The sequence below is a fragment of the Protopterus annectens genome, chromosome 8.part0 (assembly GCF_019279795.1).
Source record: "Protopterus annectens isolate FY-2018-M chromosome 8.part0, PAN1.0, whole genome shotgun sequence".
Taxonomy (NCBI): Eukaryota; Metazoa; Chordata; order Ceratodontiformes; family Protopteridae; genus Protopterus; species Protopterus annectens.
This window is the reverse complement of record NC_056741.1, coordinates 780,721,432-780,744,422: the sequence shown is the minus strand read 5'-3', so window position 1 is coordinate 780,744,422 and position 22,991 is coordinate 780,721,432. Positions and strand designations below refer to the sequence as shown.

The following is a 22,991-nucleotide window of genomic DNA, read 5'->3' as shown; positions in this document are numbered from 1 at the left end:
ATCTCTGTGCATTCATAAATGGATTTATGTTTTGTTGCTCATATAATTTTTACAAGAAAGTACTTTTCTTAATAAAGTTAACTTAAATTTTAGATGTTTTTTGTTTTGTTTTGTTCACTTGTTAATAAATCTCAGGTTAAACTGAAAGATAACTCCAGAGACTATTTTATTACAATAAACACAGCAGACTATTACTTGTCTATCTGTTTATCTATCTGTGTGTACCTTAATGTCAGCTACTTTTAATGGCTGCTGAAGTCCACACACACACACACACACACACACACACACACACACACACACACACACACACACACACACACACACACTTATGTGCATAGAAAACTGTCTGTATCCTATTTTGGTTATTTAGTAGGCAAACTAGATAATTTGTCCATTGTCATAGGAGAACAAAGAATTTAATACTATATATTACCATTTATGTGCCACATTTTTGTGACAAGAGGTAAGGGACAGGAAAGAAAGGAGACTGATAAAAGAGGTCATAGAAGTAATCTGTTACCTGTGTGAGCTATAACTTTTTCCATTCCAATTATTACTGAAGAAAAACTGTATAGTGACTATACATGGTATAGAGATTTGAAAATATGAAACATTGGAATAATGTATTATCTTTGAAAAACAATATACATATTTTGCACTTTTCAAGTTCCTCCAAAGTGTTACTCTGGTCATACTGTAGACAGTAGTGAAAGCAATATTTAAATTTTCACTTGGGTTAGATATGGTAAACTTGTGAAGTATACATTTAACCAAGTTTATTTAGTTAGAGTATTTTAAGAAAAACTGAACTCTGCAATGAGGAGTAAAATAATTAATAAACCCAATTACGTAAAGCATCATTTTAAATTAGAGTTGGCTCTACAATGTACTCAATGGTAAGAAAAAACAGAGATCAAGCATCTGTCATTGGTGACACCCTTCTTCCACATTCCACAGTCTCTATCAGAATTGTGTTTACATTTTCAAACATGAATTAAATATAACTCAGTTTCAGTATTTACACACACACACACACACAAGCACACACACACACACACGCACGCACACACACACACACACACACACACACACACACACACATATTATACTGTATTAACACTGCAATCATTTTAAACTAATGTCTTCCCTCAGAGTGTTAATGATTTCTTTCATATATCTCCTATGCCCACTGTTGAAGCCTGCCTCTTAACTACTTATCCTAGCAGCTCAAGAAGACAGTGACATGTTCTTACTTAAAATCTTTACTTCCTTCACCATTTAGCCTTTAGGAAATAAAAAAAAGACCACAATAATGAAGAGAGACGTCATTGTTCCATAATTCTAGCTACAATTCCTGTTTTCATTGTGAACTTGGCAGCAAAACTAGTACCAACATCAAAGTGTTTTGAAGAATGCATTTTGCCAACAGTTCAGTGCTATTTTGACCTTTGCATGTCTCAACGATGGTGGTTGCAAGGCTGTTGGTCCTTTTACTCTTGAGTTCTGCAGCCTTGGTGTTGATTATATTAAGTAAGGAGAGATGACCTCAGGGAGAACAATTCTCTGAATCAGGGAACTGTTGAGGTTTTGCCCAGCATAAGAAAATAAAGTGTTTTTAAGCATTTTAGTAAAAGTCACCTTGATTTTCAGGAAGGCTGCTATTGCAGTTTCTTTTTCAAGGTTTTCAGTCAGTCAATGTTGGTGAGACCCACTTGTCTAGAACAGACTGACGTTTGCTGTTATATTATAAATCAGGTTAGAATTTTTTCATACAGCTTATCCTTTAAGAAACTGAGCAGGGGCTGAAGATGGTTTGTTTTCTGTGACATGGTTCATCGAGCAGCTTTCGGGCATGTCGCCAGCGGTGCAGGCATGTCGTCAGCGATGCAGGTATGTCGCCAGCGGTGCAGGCATGTTGCCAGCGATGCAGGCATGAAGTGATATTTTTCTTCTCTCCAACTACTTGTGCCTTTCTTCCAGTATTGTTCTTTTTCATGACCATTTCAGACCTATTCCTAGTCATCTGCTGAGGACAGGCTGTTATCAGAGTGTTTCACAGACAGAAGAGTTGTGAACACTCATATAATTGCCTTCTTCATCTATGACTAGAGTTCTGAATTTTTGATGGTCTTAAATTACTAAAACCAATGTGTTTTTATCTTTGCTAATCTGCTTAACTATATTTATTTGTATTCCTGTGCTCTTTTGTGTCACTTTCATGTGGAGTCCATCTGCCCAGGCTGCTGTTATGAAAGAACCCAGCTCAGTGAGAAGTTACTCAGCAATCAAAATTAAATGAATTGATAGTTAAATGTCAACAGTATTACAAACGGGCTGTTTTCTTTCTTTCTTCTACTTCTTTTAAAAATAATTAATAATAGTAATAATAATAATAATATGCAGCACTCTTAAAAACAAGAATTATATAAAACAATTATGTTTTATGCTTTACTAAGGAAATAAGGCATAAGAATATCATACAATAAGTTATAGTTTGCTGTGAATTATTGCTTAAATATTAATATTGTATTCTGCAGTAGTACAATCTATTACATTACATTGTCTTATCACAGTTTGATGTTTGCTGAGAACACTTTTATAGGCATGCAGTGTTGAAAATTAGTCTTTACTATATTCTGTCAGCTCTGCATATATGCACTCCTACTGTTACTGTTTCTTCAAATATTATATTGCTAGAATATATGCATACCTGGCAACAGCTACAGTGGTTTTATTTGGACAAAAATGTAAGCAAATAGTTAACAACATAGAAGATACCTGTGGTATGTAATTTAAATTAATGAGCAAAAAAATTCTAATGGAAACCTGGCTTTGTAATATTTTATTAAAATCTATAGCAGTTTGTTACATAAATAGTGATAATGCAAACTAGTGTTAGAAGATAACCCATGAGAATGAATTGTACCATCAAAACAACAAAGAAAGAACTCCCTCAGTAGTGACTTCATTCTGTGAGACTGCCAGTATCACACATTTTTCCCCAGAACTGCTGCAAACACACAATGTTAGATGAATTCACTAAATGAATACAGGGACATAGTCTTTTATTTGCAGGGTCTACAAGGATTGTTGGTTTTCTTGTCATTATTTGGGCGGGGGTGTCCCTTTAAATTTTGTTTGAGGATTTGAGTTTAGGCAATCATTTTCAGTCAATTATCATGCCTTTTCTGTTCTCCGAGTCTGTTGCAATGCATTCAGCATAATTACTAAAATAATACAAGTCAGAGAATGAAAACATATGGCATTCATTTAATAAATAATGAAACTGGAGTCTGAATTCATCTGAGTCATGCAGTAAGTGTATTGTAAGTGCATTTCAAAAAAATATTAAAATAGTGAATATATAAATGGGAAAATGTCTTATTACCTCTTACTACTATATTGGGCAGCTAAGTGACCAAATGAAAAGAATTAAATGGTACTTATATAGTTCAACTATTTCAGTATTAAGATATTTCACATGGTGTTTGTAACAATCAGACTCTAGAATCTTAAGGATTTCTTACAGCTAGTGAGACATTAATCACCAACTTCAAATATATGCAGATAAACTGGAATTCTCTATTTTAATCTCTCTGTTAATCAAATAATTCTAGTTAATGCAAACATCTGGTTGAAATGATATTGCACAATTTTCCTTGGCAGTAGAATATTATATAAGAACCCGATAATACAGCCCAACATTTTGAGTTTTACTGATTAACATACAGAGGTATTTCAGGTTATGTAGCTATTGCTTGTTCGTTACCTTTATATTATAATCAATTCATATGTCTGAACATGCAGTTTTAATATATTATTTTTATTTTCAGGTGAAAGCTGTTATCCAATATTCATTTTCAATGATACCATGTATCACCTTTAAAGCAAATGTATTTTACAATAATCTAGTAATCCAGTGGATCATAAACACTATAGGCAAAAATGACATACATACTAAAATACTATTAAGATTTCTAATTTAAGTTATGTATCTTTTAAAGAAAATCCAGGATGTTTAAATGAAATGCCTCTGTGCAGCAATGATTATCCTTATATTGCTCATTTTTGAAATTATAGTAGAAATTAATTGTACAAATTCAGGTGCAGTATATTAAATAAAAGATTGTTAGAGCCAATTGCTTTTCTTGGCCTTACATTTAAGATGTAGTTGAGTCCTATGAATGCTTAATGTACCCTGTAAACTGCAAAATTCAAATGCCATCCACCTAACTGCCTGCATGTGTATTTGCCTAGCTATCTAGCTGTCATATTTACTTAGATGTCAGAATATAATGCCACTGAAAAGAGAGGTGATATCCCAAAGATTCCACGTCAGTTGTCAAGCGACAAGTAAATAATCCCCAACAAAAAATCACAAGATGAAATTGCAGTTTGGTTAAAGGTAAAGGAGCAGAAATGCAACACCAGTATAGATGAGACTAACCAGAACAGATAGACCAGTGGTTAATCACTGTGGGATGGGTGAGAAGAATTTGAGATAGGATGCTAGGGGCAAAAAAATGGCACAGGTACAATGAAGAATTCTTAGCAATATGGGATAGCTGGACAGAAAAATGAGAGATGAAAGTGAAAAAGAATATAGAATCACATGAGAACATAGAAAATGCATGTTTTCTCACTTAAAACTAAAAGGTGTAAATAAAATAAAAAAGTAACTTCCTTGGAAAGAAGGCATGTAATGGGTCAATGGGAGAAGTTATATAAGGAGAGCTATGCAGGCATGTACTGATGCTGGACCCAGTGATACTAAGGCAGAGGCTATGGATAACTCTTGATTAGGAAATATAGCTAGACCCCAAGCTGCAAAGGATTGCTTAGGGGGGGGGGCAGGCTGAGCAGAATATAAAGAAGATGATGATATAAAAGAATTTTAGTATGCTAAAATTTTAATAGAAGACACTTATAAGAATAATGGCAAGAATACAGCATATATTTTCACCATAAAGGCATGCAAAGTAGTAAATATAAGCTTACATAGTAGGAATATTTAATTGCAGGCATAGGAAACAGACATATGTATGATGCCAATTATTCCACATAATTAAACAAACAGAAGTATTAAGTACAGTAGTGTTCAAACAGAAAAACTAGAACTCTTGATACAACCAGAGATGAAGTGACCATAATCTGTAATAGATATCACATAGCTGGACATCTAGTGAGGGATTAGAACTAAGGTGGCACTTGTGCTTCTGAAAGTCTGGTCAAAGTCTGTTTGTTTGTTTGTTTGTTTGTTTGTTTGTTTGTTTGTTTGTTTGTTTGTTTGTTTGTTTGTTTTCTGGCATACTTAAGAATTCAAAAGAGATAAACAATGCTGATTCAAGGAAAGGAGAATTAGGTAAGTTTACAGCAGATTACCTGATCTAGAAAAATGTGTGTCTGTAATGATCAGGAGGTAAGACTGAAGGCATTTGCTTTACTGATATATAATAACCGTTATTTTTTATTTTCATAGTAACTAAGCAGTGAGCTAGTATTCCAGGGAAGAGGCAACAGAATGTAATCCAGCCTGTAATTCAGAGAAACTCCAGAGTCACAGTAGAACATTTTCTATATGCACAGGGCACAAGGTAATTAAAGCAAATAGTTGGCAGACAATCTGGGAATAATAATGTTCTTGTTGTGAATCACTTTATGAGATACAAATTAGATGCAACAAATGGGAAGGGTAACACTCAACACATGTTACTTTTGTTTGGATGGGAACAGGAGGTAAGTTAGTTAGCAGCACTACCAGAGAGGTTCTCATTACTACAGCAGGTGAAGCAGATGGTGATGGACCATCAGAAGTTATGGTCATACCCACAAACAAAACACCAGCTATTGGTTCAAAATGAAGAGAGCTGTGGATGACAATTACAAAAGGAAAGACATCTGTAATGCACCATAAAAGTATGGTGCTAGTTGAAAAAGTGTTAAATTATGTAGAGTGGAGAACTTTTGATTTTATTACAATCACCTCTTGTTTTACCTTATAAGTAATCAGTAGGTAAATAAGTGATCTGAAATATTTAATGATCGCTTTGGACTGACTAAATGAGTGTATGCAGTAATTTCTTGTGACTATATAGGGTATAACAAGTCTTGAGGTTCAACATGAAGGAAATCAGAAGTGATCAATTTAGGAGTATAATTCATATATCAAAGCAATGTAAGAAGTAAGTGGTAGGCACTGACTTTGTTAATGGGTCAGAAGCCTAGTTATCATGATGTTGTCAGTGTACAGGTGATCTGTCTGTCTGTATGTATGTTTGTTTTTGTTACTCACTGACACCTAGACACACACACACACACACACACACACACACACACACACAGGTAGCTCGTGCGCGCATGCGCACACACACACACACACACACACACACACACACACACACTCACATGGTTGCATATAGACCTATGTGACAGGTCTATGTCAATTGGCCGAAGGACCAAATTGTTGAAGCCCATATGGTCAAGACTATCTTCTTCTTCTTCTTCTTTCGGCTCTTCCCAGTTAGGGGTTGCCACAGCGGATCACCTGTCTGCTCATGATTGGCAGTGGAGTTTTTACGGTATCGAGTTGCCAGCCCGGCGCCTAACCTTCCACAGAAGGCACACACATGCACACACTCACACTTAGGGCCAATTTTTAGAGTATCCAATCCACCTACAACATGTCTTTGGGATGTGGGAGGAAACTGGAGCACCCGGAGGAAACCCACACGACCACAGGGAGGACATGCAGACTCCGCACAGAAGGCACCCCAGCCAAGGATTGAACCGGAGAACCTCTTGCTGTGAGGTGGCAATGCTAACTGCTGTGCCGCCGTGGCCACCCTTTGGTTCATTGTACTGTTCTAACTGAGATTGCAATACAGTAGAGACTGTGGAATTTGCCCTTTTCCCCACAATAATGTAATTTTGGAGTTGTTATAAATAATTAGCAGGGGGTATGAGGCGTACAGAGGGGCTCGCCCCCTGCCAAATCATTGTGTTGTTGGTGAGTGTTGTGTGGATTTATGTCAGTTTTATGATTAACTGCATTGTCGACCATATGGTCTCAACCATATGGGTTTCGACATTGTGTTTTTTGATAAACTGACATAGATCCCCTATGTCACTATCTGTTCATTTGTCTGTTTGCTATCTATCTATCTATCTATCTATCTATCTATCTATCTATCTATCTATCTATCTTTCTATCCATCTAGCTTTTGTTTTTCTGACGAGGTAATAGAACAAAGTGTATGGACAATTTTCAGGCACAGCTCAGAAGGTACACAAGAGAGAAATGAACATAAAAACAATTTAATCTTCCTATATAGAATAAACCACAGGATGAAAAAAGGAAATATAACACTAGTAAGAATAAAAACAAAATGAGAGAATATCTGCAGTGTTTATAATATGTCTCTAGTCATGATTATCAATCTACTTACTAGCTAGCGTTACAGAATCCATTTATTTATGATAAGGGTTCAGTCACTTACTACTCCAACATCCGCAAGCTCCTTTTGCCTGCAGGTACTCCTCAAAGGGAAGAGAGAACTGAGAAATTGAACTTATTTCACACATGTAAAGGTTTGTTTTGTGAGGGCTTTCCATCAAATTGAACTGATCAAAGATATGGCTTTACTGGAATCAGCAAATTTCAGCAAATTTCAGCAAATTTGTGCATGTTTTGCAAAGAGAGATAGAGAATTTGTTTTGAGAAAAGGATAAAACAAATTAGGGGCTCAAAATCTGATGGGAGTGAGCTAAAGATGTATAATGTGTACTGCTAAATGGAAGCACACAACAAAATAATGCCACATTGAATGGAATGAGCAGAGAGTTTAGTCTGAGAAGGGAAATGTTATGAAACTATCATTGTGGAGAGAGTAGTGCAATCCCATAGATTGTTCACTTTGCTTCTGTGGTGTCAAGTGCTGGATAAAGAGGATAGATTTATGGGCAGAAGGCAATATTCATGTTAGGGGATGAATGTGTATTTAGAAGTTGCTAACTGGTCTTTGTTTTTGGTGACAACAAGCTTAAAATAGCATATGTTGCCTTAATTTAATGTTTTATAGTGTATGTAAAATGGAAGGCATTAGTACTTAAGAGATAGTAAGATATCTCTTAAGTAGGAACATACTGAATAGCCTTAGTTTTATCAGCCATAAGCACAGTAGATGATATCATTCTGAACTCAGCAGAAGCACCACATAGCTTAGGATAAGTTGTGCTGTAGCTAATATAAAACTGCCTAGATCTGTGCCACTTATATGCTTTTAAATGTGAATAATTTTTACACAGAGGAGAATGAAGAGAAAACCAAATACAGAACACTGGGAAAGCCCCAATGTCATAGTTTAGAGACAGGGAGAGAGAGAGGAGAGTCTGAGACAGAGGAGTGAACCATTTACTTTATCCTTAAAGACAAATTATATTAGCAGTTATAGAATTAGTGGTCAGAGCTGATGAATCAAGACCAAATGTAGGTAAAGTAAGACAGTGAGCTGAAGACTTTAAGTAGATCTATAAAAACAGTAGTATTCATAGACCCCATATCCAAGTTCCTCCCCTGAATCTGAAATAGGGCTGTTACAGTGCTGCACTCCTTGTGAAGTCTGGTAATACTATAAGCTCTTACCATTCATCTAAGAGCTTTTTGCTTTGTTATTACTAGCAGTAGCTTCCACTATGAGTGGACAAAAGTGAATTTATCAAGGTTATCAAGGACTGGAATCCTTGAACTGCATTCGCTGTTAAAACCTGTCAAAAAACATTTTTGTGTGTTTTGGAGGGGGTAGCAAGTCCCCACACACTCCAAACTTATATATATCAACTCCACAGTAACACCAACTCAAAGAAAGCAACTTGTATGTAGATAATTTCAGTTTTTGGAAAAAAATCTTATACAATACCCTAAATAAAAAATATGCATAGTTGCTTTTAAGATATTGCAAAGCAACAGATGTATAAAAAAATGCCCCTTAACAGAAGTGCACACAACTATACTGCAAATCAGTATTTTATGCTGTGGTGTTTAATTCTACAATGCACTGTGCTGAAAGTTTCAAATGATGTCGTAAAATGACATTTACAAGGTATTAAATTATCATATATATATATATATATATATATATATATATATATATATATATATATATATACATATACATACATACATACACACACACACACACACACATATATATATATATATATATATATATATATATATATATATATATATATATATATATATATATATATATATATGTACCCTCTACCAAACATACCTGCACTTACAAAACATATTCATAGTCACATACTAATACATAGATTATTTTTAGTCATGCTAAACCAGGATGCTTAGCTTAACTTATTAGGATGGCTGTAGAGGACAAGTGTGGTTGGGGAGGTTGTTCAGAAATTAGAATTCTGAGATGGCAGATTATTCTGGTTCAGTTGTGAGTTTCCCGTTTAATTAAATTTATAGTGTGTGCCAGCAAGTAAAAATTCCATGTCATTTTTCTTATCATAGGATTAATACATTTATCTGTGACCTGACCCCCCCCCCCTTTTTCCCCACTTTGCACAAAGGGTTAGTGTGTCATATTAACAGTGACCATCACCTAGAGACAATGTTCTCGCTTTGGGTGGCTAGCCCTGCTGTGATTGCTCCTCCATTGTGCACGAGCACGCGCATGCGCGCGCACACACACACACACACACACACACACACACACACACACACACACACACACACACACACACACACACACACACACACACACACGCACTCACACTCACACTCACACACTCACACACACACACACACACACACACACACACACCTATGGACAGTTTAGAGTGTCCAATCAACCTATTGCATGTTCCTGGAATATTTGAGGAAACTGGAAACTGGAACACCAAGGGGAAGCACGCATCAACACATTCCATTTTTTATACCAGGAAAAAAGCTGGCTGTTAACTTCTGTCATGACCATTATGCCTATAAAGTATAAATTATATAATTTTAACACATCACAGCTTGTATAAGTATCATGCATTCACAGCAGCATCTGACTGTCTGTTTCTCTGCTCTGAAGATATGCATTGGGGGCGGATGTTCAAAAAATGGACATCTTGCACTAACTTTTCATGATATCTATCATAGCATGGTCCTCTTGGATAGTTCATGCATGTTTAACTTTAATATATTTGGAAAAACATTTGCTTGTTTGTGTGTTTATCTATATCTGTAATTATCTATATAAACGTTTATGCACATATATGTATGTATTTGTGTGCAAATATGATGCATATATATCTGTGTGTGTACTTTATATATATATATATATATATATATATATATATATATATATATATATATATATATTTATGAGGATCACTACATAATCTCAAAATTTTGGAATATCGAATTCCAAAATCTCGAGACTATATAGCCGGAACCCCTAAATACCGAAAGACCAGAAGCTCAAAATTCAAAATCCTGATGTTTGGAGATTTTGAAGTAGCGCTTCTGGTGTTGTGGTTTGTTGATGGATAGGTGGAAGTTCAGGTAAGTATCTATGTATGTGTGTTGGTTAGGGCGTTAGTGTGTGTCAGTGTGTGTTGTGACTGTGATGTGTATGTGTGAGGGACTGTAAAATGTGTGGGTGTGAGTTTCCCTTCTGTGTCTGGTTGTGCAATCTCGGAGTTAGTATATTTAAGTAGGGGGTTTGGGGGTGCAGCCCCCCACATGGGGGTGCACAGGGGCTTTCCCCCCTGCTTATCTGTAGTATAGGATGATATGTTTGATTGTGGGGGAAGTTGTGTGTATGTGTATGTGTGTGATGTATGTGTGTTGTACGTTCGGGATTTTGAATTTCGCACTTCTGGTCTTTCGGCATTTAGGGGTTTCGGCTATATAGTCTCGAGATTTTGAAATTCGATATTTCAAAATTTTGAGATTATGTAATGAACCCATATATATGTGTGTGTGTATATATATATATATATATATATATATATATATATGGGATATATATATATATCCAAATATAAATTCATATAAAGTCATGGTGAGTGCTGCATTACTGAGTTAATTATGACATATTAGCCCTTGGTATATGGGTGACTGAGGGTGTATGGTATGGGCATGTAGGTATATAAGCTCTATGACCTATGATGGAACAGTGTGACATCCAAACTTGTTCCAAAATTAGGCTTGTTGCTTGTTGGAATATATTCTGTCCTGTTGCATCTCTGAATTGGATGAAATGAGTATTGAAAAGGGATATGTACTGAGGTGTACACGTGTGTGCATGTGTGTATATGTGTGTGTGCGTGTGTGTGTATATGTGTATATATATATATATATATATATATGTATGTGTATATATATATATATATATATTGATTAAACTGTGGCATCACTTGTTTGTACATTTAATCTTGGACATTTGCTGACAGTACATGTATGTAGTATAGAATTCCCAGGACACAGCAACTGCACAGATATTAATAATGGATAAGTTAAACAAACACAATATTGCTGTTAACTATGCTTGTGCTCAATACAATCTCACCCTCTCTGAACCAGTAGTTGTGAGTCAGCCAAAATATCCAAACAATGTTAACAGTCCAGCACATACATGAGTGTTTGAGTGTTGTGTTGTAAATGGCTTTAACTTGACTTTGATACTTTGTAAATATGTATTTGAATACCACTGGAGAAAATGTGATTAACTGATAATTGCCATTGACTTTAACACAGTTGTGGTTATATGAAGTTGCAAATGCAGAAAAAAAATTGGGATCCCTCATTAGTGCACATGAATTATGAATTGTCTTTGCCTGTCTAGGCTGTTAATGTACTGCACAGATAAACATAATGATTGATTGGGCATATCTGATGAGAAAGTTGGAAAAATGAAAATGTTGGTATCTTAACATCAGTTAGTTCCCCTTAATAAAGCACAACATGTCTGTGTCTATAGTGAACTTCCCCCCAGACACACGTTTAATATTTTTTGCAGCTATTTTTTCACTGGTTCGCTCTGAAGTATACAACTGTACAGCACATTTTCAGTAAACATTTTGATATGTGACAACATTGTCTGAAACAACATCAGCTTTTAAAAGCTTGTGGGCAGGGCCATAGGAACACCACACATGACAAGAGTCACTTGATTTTGAACTCATGAGTAGACAAGTCATCAGAATTGCTAGCTACTTTAGCAGTCAGCAGTACAGGTGACCAAGTGCGGCAGCCAGCATTTTTGGATGCTGTGGTAAAGTACGCTGGTCAAGACAAGGCAAGATAACATGTCAGGAAACCTGCCTGTATCAGTGTACAGATTTGGGTTTAGAGGACAAAGCTTAGCTAGCAAAGGCTTGCATGTTAGGAAATGTGAAGGTAGTATACTTGGGTCTATATCATATGAGCGAATCGCACAAATTGCGAACGCTCATAATATTGAATGTACTGGACCTTGAACTTCTTATTGTGGGGGGCTGTGCCCCCCACATCCCCTGCTAAATATATATTCCAACTCCAAGATCGCACTACAGTGAGAAAAGGGCAAATATCCCATTCTTCACTGTACCGCAATCTCAGAAAAAGCTCTTTGAGGTCCTGTACGTTCGACATTATAAGCGTTCGCAATTTGTGCAATTTGTTCATATGATAATAGACCCATATACTCCTGTGCTTTTTCCTGGGAATAATTATAAAAAAAATTTAATTTTATGAAAAGACAATACACTTCAATTAAAAATGTTATTTGTATTTGATGGGCATATTTTGCATGTTTATCACATGTTTGTAACTGATGGGTATATTTTTGCATGTTTATTACATGTTTAATTGATGAACAAAATGGTCATCTTTAGTTAACTTGATTTAAACTGATCTTAGTTTGTTTCATTTTGAATTGTTTGTATGCCAGGAATGTGCAGACTTGAGCTCTTGCATCATGTTACAAAAATGCAATAAAATAACATGCGCAGTACGCATGCACACAAACACACACACACACACACACACACACACACACACACACACACACACACACAAAGTTCACTAGCTTTATTTGTTTAGTTTATTTTTTTTTTATATGGTTTGCTCATAAACTGTAATTGTATACACTTTCATCAGAGTATACTACTTTAAGTTACAGACCGAAACTTGTATTATTTCTTTGATAATTACAGCACAATGACACCATTATTTGTAGGAGTGGCTCAGCAAGGAGAATTACAGTGCAGAGTAGGCTTCCTCTAATTATTTCATTCACAGAGCTCATGGAACAACACTACAGGTTAAAGGACAGCTTGCTCAGAAAGTACTGCAGTCTAGAATGAATACCAGGGTAAAATGTATTGCTGATCCTCTGATGAACTGAGAGACAAAGCATTACATTTTACTGAGGTCAGGACACTATCATCAAGCAGTCTAGCATTTGGCTTAAAGGATTAAGGCACTGTTTACTGTGGTCCAGTGGTGCAAGGTTTGATTCCCTCAGCCTTCACTGTGTGACTATGCAACTCACTTAACCAGACACAGCTCCCTGGCTGAGTCTGAAGAAGGTCCATGGAGACCAATGTTCTACCCTGGAAAAAAATGCAAATAAAATAAAAATAGGCAAGAGTATTATACACTTTCAGTTTGTCTGAGCAACATTTCAACCAGTATATAAGACTTTTTGTGTCAAGTGAAAAGGCATTAGTTCATGTAAAACCCTAAAAAGCATCATGATCTTATCTGTGTAAATATTAGGATTAAAGCATACTGTTATAATTAAAACATTTTCCTGTTTAAAATACTTTAATGATAATATTAATGATAATATTATTGATGTACCTTTTATCATTATAGTAGCCATTTTATGGCATGGTACATATTTTTAATTGACCATACTTGTTATTGTTCATGTTTTCCGACAGTAAATATTTTCTTCTGGGGAAATGCTTATTTTGCAAAACTAATTTTACACTATGACAACTGATGAGTAGAAGTATAACTCTCTTCACCATCCATATGAGTATCCTATCCATTTTTCCACTACTCTTTCTGTGAGAAACAGTTTCAAATGTCTTGGCTAAATGTTGTATACGTGCTCTGATAGTTCTGTCTCCTTCTTCCTTTGTTTTCATGCTTCTTACGGTATCTTTAAAAACTCTGTTCTATAGGTGATTATGTAGGCAATGCAAATCAATATAGAAACAAAACCAATGACCTTGCTCATTTTTTATGCGACTTGTCTACATATCAAAATGCATCTTATGGAGGACTGGTTACTGAATAAGGCACCATCAGAGACAAGATGTGCACTGTCATTATGGCTTTATTGAAAATGGGTTGGAAAGTCCGACTCAGTTGTGCCCCCTACACACACACACACACCAAATGCAGCGCTCATTCATGCACAAGAATGATGTTATGACCATATCATTCTGGTTCGTAGGTCACCAGCTCCACTGGGCATTCTAAGACTTGTAAGCACTGAAGCAATGAGTGTTGCAGAGCTTTAACAAGGACTTAAATCAAAGTCACGTGGAAATAATTTCTATGCTGAGTTAATTAAATTAGGTAGCTTTAAGGTTAAATGCTGCATTTAGTGACTACTGTTTCTTATACTGTATTTATAAAATGCAGTCCTGTAGGAATTAAAATATGTTATGTAAAAAAACATTTTATGTATAGAGTTCTGCCAATTACTCCTAAAATGATTTTAAATAATCATATGGGATTAATGCTGAAAACATTTGCATTCCTCTTACTATGTTCTTTAGATTTTTCACCTTAAACACGCTCTAATTTGCCATCAACAAATTCTGTAATGCATATTGATCCAGAATTAACAACTTCTAAGAGACTGACTGTAACAGTGGGTGCTTTTGATTGACTATGGATCATGCACAAGCATCTTTCCTAGTTATACATGCTTCTTATGCCATTTCCTTTCTTGTTTCTCAATAACCCATTATTCATCTAATGGTCATTTGTTTACTTTTTAACAGTGTATATAACACATTTTGAACATTAATCACTGACTGTTCCCTTAAGACATGTGTGTGTATATGTGTATATATATATATATATATATATATATATATATATATATATATATATATATATATATATATATGTTGTTGTGTCTTTCGGCTTATCCCGGTTAGGGGTCACCACAGTGGAACTCCGGTCTGCTAATGTTTGGTAGTGGATTTTTACATGCTGAGTTACCAGCCCTGATGCACAACCTTCAACGAAGGCACACCCATTCACGCATGCCTCCACACAGAAGACGCTCTAGTTGAGAATCGAACGGGCCAACGTCTTGCTGTGAGGCGACAACACTACCGCAGCACCACTACCACGGGTCATATATATATTCATTAATGAATTACATGCCAGGGCAGCCATGGTGGTGCAGCGGTTAGTGTTGCCGTCTCACAGCAAGAGGTTCTCCAGTTTGATCCTCGGCTGGGGTGCCTTCTGTGCGAAGTCTGCATGTCCTCCCTATGGTTGCGTGGGTTTCCTCTGGGTGCTCCAGTTTCTTCCCACATGCCAAAGACATGCTGTAGGTGGATTGAAATTTCTAAATTGGAGCTAGGCATGCGTGTGTCTGCCTTCTGTGGAAGGTTGGGTGCTGGGCTGGCAACTCAACGCTGTAAAACTCCACTGCCAATCATGTCATGAGTGGACAAGGTGATCTGCTGTGGTGACCTCTGACCAGGAAAAGCTGAAAGAAGAATGAATTAAATGCAAATAATGGATAGCCTAATTTTCTTATCAAATGAATATCCTAGTGAAATGATTGCAGTTCAACAAATCAAGACCTCCATTGAAACAATACTGTGTTTCTCAGCAATCAAACTATTAGCTGTTCACTGGAACTCCTTAATGAGTGAGTGGAATAAATTCAACCACATTCATCTTTAGTCATTTCCTCAACACAATGTGGCACACTATGGTTGTTGTAAGGCATGGCTAGAGGCTACATGCACTTACCCACTGGCCTTGTTTTTCACTACATGTATCTAGCCTTCAATTAGAATTTTGTGCTAGATACACTATTATGCCTTATTCTTTACTCAGTTTCCACACCAAAAGTTTTACCTTAATGATGTTGCATCCATTTATCATGCATCATTTATCAACACAAGAAAAATTCTTGTGACCTAAAACTACAGAAGTGCATCTAAAAGGCATAGGGTATACTGATGCATAACAATGCCTTAAAAAAACAATAATGTTGTCATCTTTTCACATTGCATCTAGTTGAGACCTTAGAACATCAGGAAGTCTCCCTATCTTCTCCCTCTGACCTCTTTTCTTAGACAATTGTTCAATATTATACCACAACCTAAAATTGTATGCGCTTTGCGTCATGACAAAATCAGTGCTATAGCTAAAATAATGCAGTGCTCAGCATTATTTACCATGCATGTTTTAAACAGGAAGCAAAATGCATTGAGGCAAAATGTTGGAGGTGTGGTAAATTAGAGGCAGACAATTTACATATGTGGTGGGAATGTGAGGAGGCTCGGAAGAGATGGTATAAATAAAGCAGATTTCAATAAAAATTTATAATAAAGCAGTAGCAAATGACTATTTTGTATAATTGAGTACAAGCAAGTAAAGGTCAGTGGAATGGTACAATAAAAAGGAGACTATTGGTGTGTTGAATGAAATGAGAAATAACTAAAATATGGAAAGGGGAGAAAGTCTGGAGGTTTCTGTGCAGATAATAAAATATGTATGAGAAAAAGCTCTAGATGGAAATTATGAGGCCTGAAGAAAAATAGCTCTAGATGGGAATTATGAGGCCTGGCTATTAGAAGAAAGAAAGAGGTGGGAGTTATATATGTTTTTATGTCCTCGCTGGGTGGATTAATACAAAGAAGAATATGGAAACAGATATAATGTTTTATCTATAAAAAAGAGCATGCATGAGGTACATGAGTTTCACTTTACTCAGTCCTTCAGGATTGTCTAAACCTAATTATTTGTGTAGAAAATAATTAGAATATATATATATATATATATATATATATATATATATATATATATATATATATATAAGAGTGTTATAATACTTAGCAAATAATGTTTTGATACGTTATAATATGAAATTGTTACATGGGGATGTGTGGAATATAAGATCTACAGTTGTACTTCTGATATAATTGTTTTACATGCAGGTATTAGAGTTTCATTTTTTTAATGTCTTGTAAGGCTATTATTAAAAACTAAATCATTTATACAGAATAAAACTCCAATGAACCGTAAATCCTCTGGACAAAGCCTATACTCATAACCAGTAGCAAAAAATAGAACTCTGTACCTCTAACCACCAGAATTATTACTAATCTGCCCACCTTTAAATGCTCCCTAAAATAGTACTTTACAAAATCGTGGGCCAGCTCCTGTGTCAGTCCTGGGTCAACTTACTATACTTCTCTTACCCCTTCAACCTAAAACACACTTCACAACCTCTCCAGCCTCCTACTCCACTTCTTTATTTTGTTTTTCCACTAACTTGCCTATGCACTCATCTCTTCAGACCTTTCCTCTACCTCTTGCCTCCCTATTCACCTAAGCTACATTTTATTTATAATCTTATTCTTTCCATCTTCTTCCTTCTATAACCATAATATGAACACCGTCTCTCATGCGAATACATCTCTCAATTCACCCTCACTGTCTCTAATCATGTAATCTCTTATTTCTCTTTAAAATATCTTATTATAATTTGTCTAAAGTCTCGTTTACCACATGCTACTCTATGTAACAAATAATATGACTACTGAGTTTTTTCTTCACCTATTTTCTCCAGCTCATGTTTTTTCATTGCACTTTATTATGAAACATATGTTAAATGTTTTATTCTCATTCTGCTTTTTCACTCTTACGATTTGTGGTGTAACATGATTTTTTGTGATTTAAAATATCTGTACTCGATGTTTTGTAGTGTAACATGATACTTTGTGATTTAAACTGTCTGTACTTGATTTTTGAAAGATTTTGATTGTGGAGCTTTTCTCCCCGGCCTCCGCTGAAAATGGGCAATTTCTGGCCCCAGTTTGACTTTCCCGTTAAACGAATGTCAAATAAATAAAAATATAGCTTCCCATGGAATAAAGGTTTGCTGTAGGATCCCCTCTTACAGAAACAGAATGGTCTCTAATAGTGGTCTAGTGAGTAAAAACAATTATGCAGGAAACCTCTCATATTAAATCTCGTTTACAAAATCAGTATAATGGAAATGAAAACCAGAAGCAAAATTATACATTTTAAAGAACTACAAAAACAGTTTGACTAAGAATGCCTTTATATAATCCATTTTAAATATTTGGGGCTCTGCATTAATTTATGAACCTCAAAAATGAATACTGTTTTTTTAAGAGCAGTGTATTGAAACTTGCATGATAGCAACCCTTTATGCATGTGAGGACTTTTCACCGTATTGAAAGAAGGTGGCCTTATAGTCAATAACGCTCTGTGGTAATATCTAAAAAAAATATGAAGCTGTTTGTATAAACTAAAATTCCTAAAAATTGAATAGCCATTAAAGCTTGCATTTAATTTTACATAAATCGTTTTGCCAAAACGTAAATCTTTACACATAAACTAACATACAGCCAGATATGCCTTTCTATGCATTTTCAACTTATAACAGTGTTTTAAAAAATACATTGGACTATAGTTTTATAATGTTAAAAAATAATCTATGTTTTACAAGTGAGGCACGGATTTTAGGTTATGTAAAAAATCCCAAGAAGTGCAATGTGTATGTTAAGGTTATAGGATGTGGTGCATAAATTGTCCTCTTCGAAACTAAGAAAGAAAAGGGAGAATGGAAAAGAGAAGGTACTATAGAGAAATGAGAAGTTTTAATGGAATGGAATGATGTTTTCCAAAAATGTAAATCAATGTCTTAACTGTCGGGAAGGAAACACAAGTAAGTGTTGTGTACGTGTGTGTCAGGCCTTCCTCCATCATGTCTGCACCAGTGTCATCCATCCGTGATTTACATTGTTTCCTTTTTATTCATCTGTTTAAGAATGAATTTTAGCAGTTGGGTAAGTATGCCTATATCGTCAACCTTTGCGGGAACGCCAGAAAGGCGATATGAGACGAAGAAAAGATAGATCGCATGTATGGTTAACACCTGCCCCTTTGTGAGGGACAGTCTCACTTTGGGCACTTGTGTCCTGCGGAAAAAAATGGCAAATGTCCTGAGATTTTAGGAGAAAAAAACATTTCCTAAGTTTTCATTAACAGTTGCATAAAAGTCATTTTGTATCTGAAGCACCTAAATGTTATATAAAATAGCATAAGCAACTCAAATGCTATAATGGTAACCTTTTATTTTGGCAAAAAAGTAAAGTTATGTCCTTTGCACTGGCTGTGGGTATGTTTTGTCCCGCAAAATCTCATGTTTCTATAAAAAAGTCCCACTTTGGGCATTTGAAAAGGTGGCAACCCTAATCTCATGACGTTAATGGCAAGGAACGAATGCACTTAATTCAGTTACTTAATAGTGCATGTACGCTTAAAATGTCCTTCTTCACAACGAAAATCTGTAAATGTAACGCTAAATTTAAAAAAAAAATGTCTGCATTCTAACCTGATGTAAAATGGAACCCTGCGGTTCCTCCGGGGAAAGTGTCTGCTGGAAGCTAGGTGTGAACTTGTCAACGAAGTGGTATTTAAAGTGGCACTGAACCTAAGTCTTCTTTGCATTGCGTCGTCTTTCAAGATGCCCGCTGAATGGTAAAATACAGTACAAATGAAATCGAGTAATACTTCCCCATAGAAGTATTGTAATGCTTAAAATGAATTCTAAGAATATCTAAAAATAAAGCAGTCTATGTGTTCTTCTCTGTATATACCTGCATACCTTCTTACCTCACCTTTCTGCATCCAATCTTCATTTTGTGTACCTCTTTTTAAGAATCAGTGTTCTCATAGGTTCATACTAGGCTATCTGCCCTAGGGCATTTATAAGCCTAGCCAGAATGTGTTTGGCTTTCGCCACCCATTTTAAATTTATTTTGCTATGCCCTTTTTCGAGGTTAGTATACTGTGCCTCTGTCTAACAGTGACACAGAAGTGATACAATCTTTGTTTCGGTCTTGCTTAATGGGAGAAATTAAACAGCGTCCCTGCATAGTTTAGCTAAAGATAACTATGAGGTGCAAACAAGAGACACTGCCCCTCTGTCTCATGCCTGCCACCACATTTTCTGTAATCGCAATTAAAAGTGCAAGGCAAGGTAGAGCAACATGCATTTAAGAACCAGCTCACATATTCGCTAACTTTAATTATTATTCTTATTAGTATTATTATTAACTTGTTCTATTATTTATTTGTGATTATTGCTGTATGCGGAAAAGGATAGCAGATACAACTGTGCACAACAGTTTCTCGTGATTTGTTAATGGAACGGATTACATACTGAAAGAATCATTACCGACTGGATATACTTACTACTGGTATCTATTACTCCCTATGTTTGAGCATTATTCTGCTCCTTAAAAAGTCACGGCTTCGCATTGACAGGTAAACGTAAAACGTAATACCTTTGGGTTTCAAAGAAAGCCGCAGAGATATTTTAAAACATAACTCAAGTTTCTGTGCCACCGTTGAGAAATGTGTGCTTACATTAATTCTGTCGTAGTGTTTCTAATGTTATCAATCTAAAATAACCTTGTTGACATAAACCTATGATCTGTCATAGACCTGGCTCTTAGCGCAGTTTTCTACCTGGAATGGGAAAAGAGCTTGGGGGCAGAACCTCAGAGACGGTAGGAAAGGGAGATGGGGATTAGGATCCGGGACACCTTGCTGACATACAGATGCATTGTAATAATCAGATACAAATGACAGCTGAGACGTGAACTATGTGCGAAGAAAATCTGCCATCCAGTTGAGCTCAAAAAGTTAGGATTTATTGTCCAATATGTCCAAAGAATTAAAGTAAAAATGGTAAGTGCGAGAAAGAAGAATCTCTTGATGGAGCATTAGTTATTTTAATCTTGGAATTCAGGCCTTTGCATATATTGTAAACACTTTGCTTTGTTTATTCTTTGTAATTTTATTATTTTATTATTACTATTATTTATATTATTAATTGACTATTCTTATTTGAAAATAAGCAATAACATTTATTTGAGCAAAGAAAGTTAGGATTCCAAAGCAATGGCCCCTAGAGCTATTCCCTTGCCCTGCAGACGCGTCCTTCTTTTATACTTTGTTTGACTGTTAACATTAGTTTTCGACTGCAGACCAGTTCTTGCAAAATTATTTAACTGCTATACCTATTTTTGTATACAGTAAAGTACATGGTTAGACATGTTTGTCTCGTGTGTGTGTGTGTGTGTGTGTGTGTGTGTGTGTGTGTGTGTGTGTGTGTTAAACCGCAAGGAAAACTGATACTTTGCTAGGAACAACGTTGCTCGCTGAGACTCCATGAAATCAAGAATAAGAACCAGGAAATGTGCAGAAGCTCAGCTGAGACTTCATGGTAATCAGGCAATTGACTGCATATTTTATTTGCAATAAATTATCGTTTTCTTTATTGAAAATAAAACATATGAAATAAACAACTGGACATTTTATTTTCAATAAAGTATCCCCTTCTAAGCAATGTTTGATTCTTCACGAAGTAACAGTTTTTTCCTGTTGTTCAATGTTTTACCCCTAAGGTTGGAAAATCATTGCATGTTACTACATAAGAATCTGTTTGACACACATACAGATATATAGATATATAGATAGATAGATAGATAGATAGATAGATAGATATAGATGCAGACACACACCCACACACACAACACACTGGGGCTTTCTAACCCTTTCAGTCGTTTCACTGTGCCATTTGGTACTGTTGTTCTCTTAGTTTTCTTAATTTGCTATTTCAAAGCAATGCATAATAAGTTAGACTAAAAAATCTTCACTTTGCACTACCCCTTTACATTTAATACATTTCAGCTGTCCCTGGTTTTTCAGAACGTTTCTCGTTTGCCTCATATTTTAGTTGCTTTTATTTCCTAAAATTTTGATTTTTTCCCCCCCGTGAATCTCTAAGTAATATAGTCATTCATGCCAGGCAGAGTTTTATACGTCTAGTCTTACTGTTCTGAAAACACGTGTTGATATAAAACCTGTTCTATAAGCTTTTTGTAAGTGAATCGGAGTAAAGTTTAAAGTTTTCCTGGTTTTGGACTTTGCCCCCCCCCCCCCATTATTTTTGGTTTTATCCAGAATTCTTGAGCAAAGAAGTTGAGAGGCATGCATCCATGCATGTTCTTTATCTTTCATGTGCATTTAAACAAACTCATAGTTGTGTTCTTATGGCTTCGGACCTGGCAAAGAGCTTACTATCTTCTTCTGTGCTCATGTGAATGACATACTATTCTTGGATTTTCTTAAGCTTACCTGAGTTGTAACTGACTATGTCTACCCCAAGAGCCGGGCTCTTTCTTTTTCTCGGCCTTCCTTTCTGGACTGTGCCAGTGCCGTTAAAGTAAGGCAATGCTGCAAGCCCTCCGCCTTTGGCTGCAGCCAGCTCTGTGTAGTTTAAGGACGGGTGTGGGTAGTCTCCCTGCAGCAGATTCTCGAAGTGCACCCGGCAATACACCAGGTTCTCCTTCATACCAAAATGGTCTCCCGTGGTTAGGGTTTTGTTGCAAGTGGTACACGTGAAACAGCTTAAATGGTAGACTGAGTCCCGGGCTCTCATCACCATCTCAGAAGCGGAGATGCCAAGGTGGCAGCGGGCACATCTCTGCACGGAGAACCTTCTGAAAGAGAGCAGGGGAAAATAAATAGGCTTCTTTAAGTTCGACAGCCTCATCTTAGAAAAAAAAAAGACAAGCAAAAAAAGTATGTAATAAATATAGCTAAATGTAAACCCCACCTTACTGAGAACAAAGCAAAACAACATCTGGATGCAAGCAAGAGTTTGGGAAAAGGC

The 22,991-nt window shown here is 35.9% G+C and overlaps 1 protein-coding gene across 3 annotated transcripts in view; it reads right to left on the bottom strand.

Moving 5' to 3' along the window:
- Window positions 1–22,991, bottom strand: part of LHX9 (LIM homeobox 9) — a 67,831-nt gene that overhangs the window by 31,981 nt on the left and 12,859 nt on the right. For all 3 annotated transcript variants that reach the window (XM_044080250.1, XM_044080249.1, XM_044080251.1), the window contains one exon: window positions 22,454–22,818. In XM_044080250.1, coding sequence (XP_043936185.1) covers window positions 22,454–22,818 — 365 coding nt within the window. The remainder of the gene's footprint in view (window positions 1–22,453; window positions 22,819–22,991) is intronic.